The sequence below is a fragment of the Prionailurus viverrinus genome, chromosome B2, assembly GCF_022837055.1.
Source record: "Prionailurus viverrinus isolate Anna chromosome B2, UM_Priviv_1.0, whole genome shotgun sequence".
Lineage (NCBI taxonomy): Eukaryota > Metazoa > Chordata > Mammalia > Carnivora > Felidae > Prionailurus > Prionailurus viverrinus.
The window spans coordinates 1,234,287-1,236,454 of NC_062565.1; the positions used below are offsets into that span (position 1 = coordinate 1,234,287).

Sequence of the window (2,168 nt, forward strand, 5' to 3'; positions counted from 1 at the left end):
CTTTTCAAACTTGCAAATTTATACGTGACAAATTTCAGACCTTGACCTTAGGACTAAATTTTCCAAGCTCACCGAGATAAAAATATAATATTAAATCCAAAACCATAAAATGATCTACAACAAATACCAGATTACTTGGCTATAATATTTACTTTCACCCATTATTTTTTAATTATTAGCATAAATTCTTTCCCTTTAGTTAAATTATGTGGTCTGTACTGACAATTTCTCCTCCTCCATCTCCTTCTCTTACTCCTCCTGCTCCTCCTCCTCCTCCTCATCCCCATCCTCCTTCACCTCCTTCTGCTTTTCTCATTCTAGGATTTGGACACTGAAGGACTATGGGCCAAAACAATCACACTTCTCTGCACGGTTTTATTCTGCTCGGCTTCTCGGACCATCCCAAACTGGAGATGGTCCTATCAGGAGTTGTCACTCTCTTCTACTTCATTACGTGGGTGGGTAACACAGCCATCATCCTTGCATCTCTCCTGGATCCCCATCTCCACACACCGATGTATTTTTTCCTCAGGAACTTATCTTTCCTGGATCTATGTTTCACAACCAGCATCATCCCTCAGATGCTCGTTAACTTGTGGGGACCTGACAAGACCATCAGCTATGTGGGCTGTGTCACTCAACTCTACGTTTATATGTGGTTGGGTTCCACTGAGTGCCTCCTCCTTGCTGTTATGTCCTATGATCGTTTCACAGCTATTTGTAAGCCCCTGCATTATTTGGTAATCATGAATCCACATCTCTGTCTCAAGATGATAATCATGGTCTGGAGCATTAGTTTGGCCAATTCTGTATTATTATGTACACTCACCCTGAATTTGCCTCGATGTGGAAACAACCTTCTGGACCATTTCTTGTGTGAGTTGCCAGCTATGGTCAAGATAGCATGTATAGACACCACGACAGTTGAAATGTCTGTTTTTGCTTTGGGCATTGTCATTGTCCTTACACCACTCGGCCTTATTCTTATATCCTATGGCTACATCGCCAAAGCTGTGCTGAGAATAAAGTCAAAAGAAGGCCAACAAAAAGCAATTAATACCTGTGGATCTCATCTCACTGTCGTGTCCATCTTCTATGGAACTATTATCTACATGTACCTGCAACCAGGTAACAGTGCCTCCAAAGACCAGGGAAAGTTCCTCACCCTCTTTTACACGATCGTCACTCCAAGTCTTAACCCTCTCGTTTATACCCTGCGGAACAAGGACATGAAGAATGCATTGAGGAAGCTGGTGAGAGTTGACCGTGAATCTACAAAATCAAAGAGGGACCAAAAGTCATAGAATTGTATTACCCTGGATAAGACAATAAAAACATTTTCTAATTGTCTTTCCTTGTTTTATTCAAGTGCAATAAACACACAGTGTTATATTAGTTTTAGGTATACAATGTGATTCAACAATTCTATACATTTATCAATGCTCATCACGTGTACTTTGAATCCCCTTTATCTATTTCACCCATCTCCTCACTCACCTCGCCTCTAGAAATTACTAATTCCCTATACTTAAGAGTCTATTTTTTATCTCTTTCTTTTCTTTGTTTGTTCATTTGCTTTGATGCCTAAATTCCACATATGAGTGAAATCATATGGTCTTTGTCTTTCTCTGACTGACTTATTTCACTTAGCATTACATGCTCTTACTCAACCATGTTATGGTGGATTTTGCAGCAAGATTTTGTTCTTTTTATGGCTGAGTAATATTCCATTGTGTTTATATACCACATCTTGTTTATCCATTCATCTATCAATTGGCACTTTCGTGGCTTCCATATCTTGGCTATTGTGAATAACGATGCAGTAAACAGAGGGTGCCTATATCTTTTCAAATTAGTGTTTTTACTGGAATTACTGGATCATACAGTAATTCTATTTTTAATTTTTCAAGGAAACACCATACTTTTTTCCACAGTGGCTGTGCTAGTTTGCATTCCCACCAACAGTGCATGAGGATAGTAATTCCTCTGACATCAGCCACAGAACATTTTTTGAAATATGTCTCCTCTGACCAGGGATACAAAAGCAAAATTAAACTATTGAGACTACAGCAACATAAAAAAGGGTTTCCACAGCAAAGGAAACAATCAACAAAACACAAAGGCAAACTAATGAATGGGAGAAGAAATATCCAAATGATATATCCAAA

At 38.8% G+C, this 2,168-nt stretch overlaps 1 protein-coding gene across 1 annotated transcript; it reads left to right on the plus strand.

The window, feature by feature from the left end:
* Positions 1 to 341: 341 nt before the first annotated feature.
* Positions 342 to 1,304, plus strand: LOC125165827 (olfactory receptor 2W1). Its single transcript, XM_047859218.1, has one exon. The coding sequence runs from the start codon at positions 342 to 344 to the stop codon at positions 1,302 to 1,304; it is 963 nt and encodes a 320-aa protein (XP_047715174.1).
* The last annotated feature ends 864 nt before the right edge of the window (positions 1,305 to 2,168 follow it).

Excerpts from the sequence above, each read along its gene's own strand:
- LOC125165827 (XM_047859218.1), top strand. The coding sequence starts at position 342 with ATGGGCCAAAACAATCACACTTCTCTGCACGGTTTTATTCTGCTCGGC.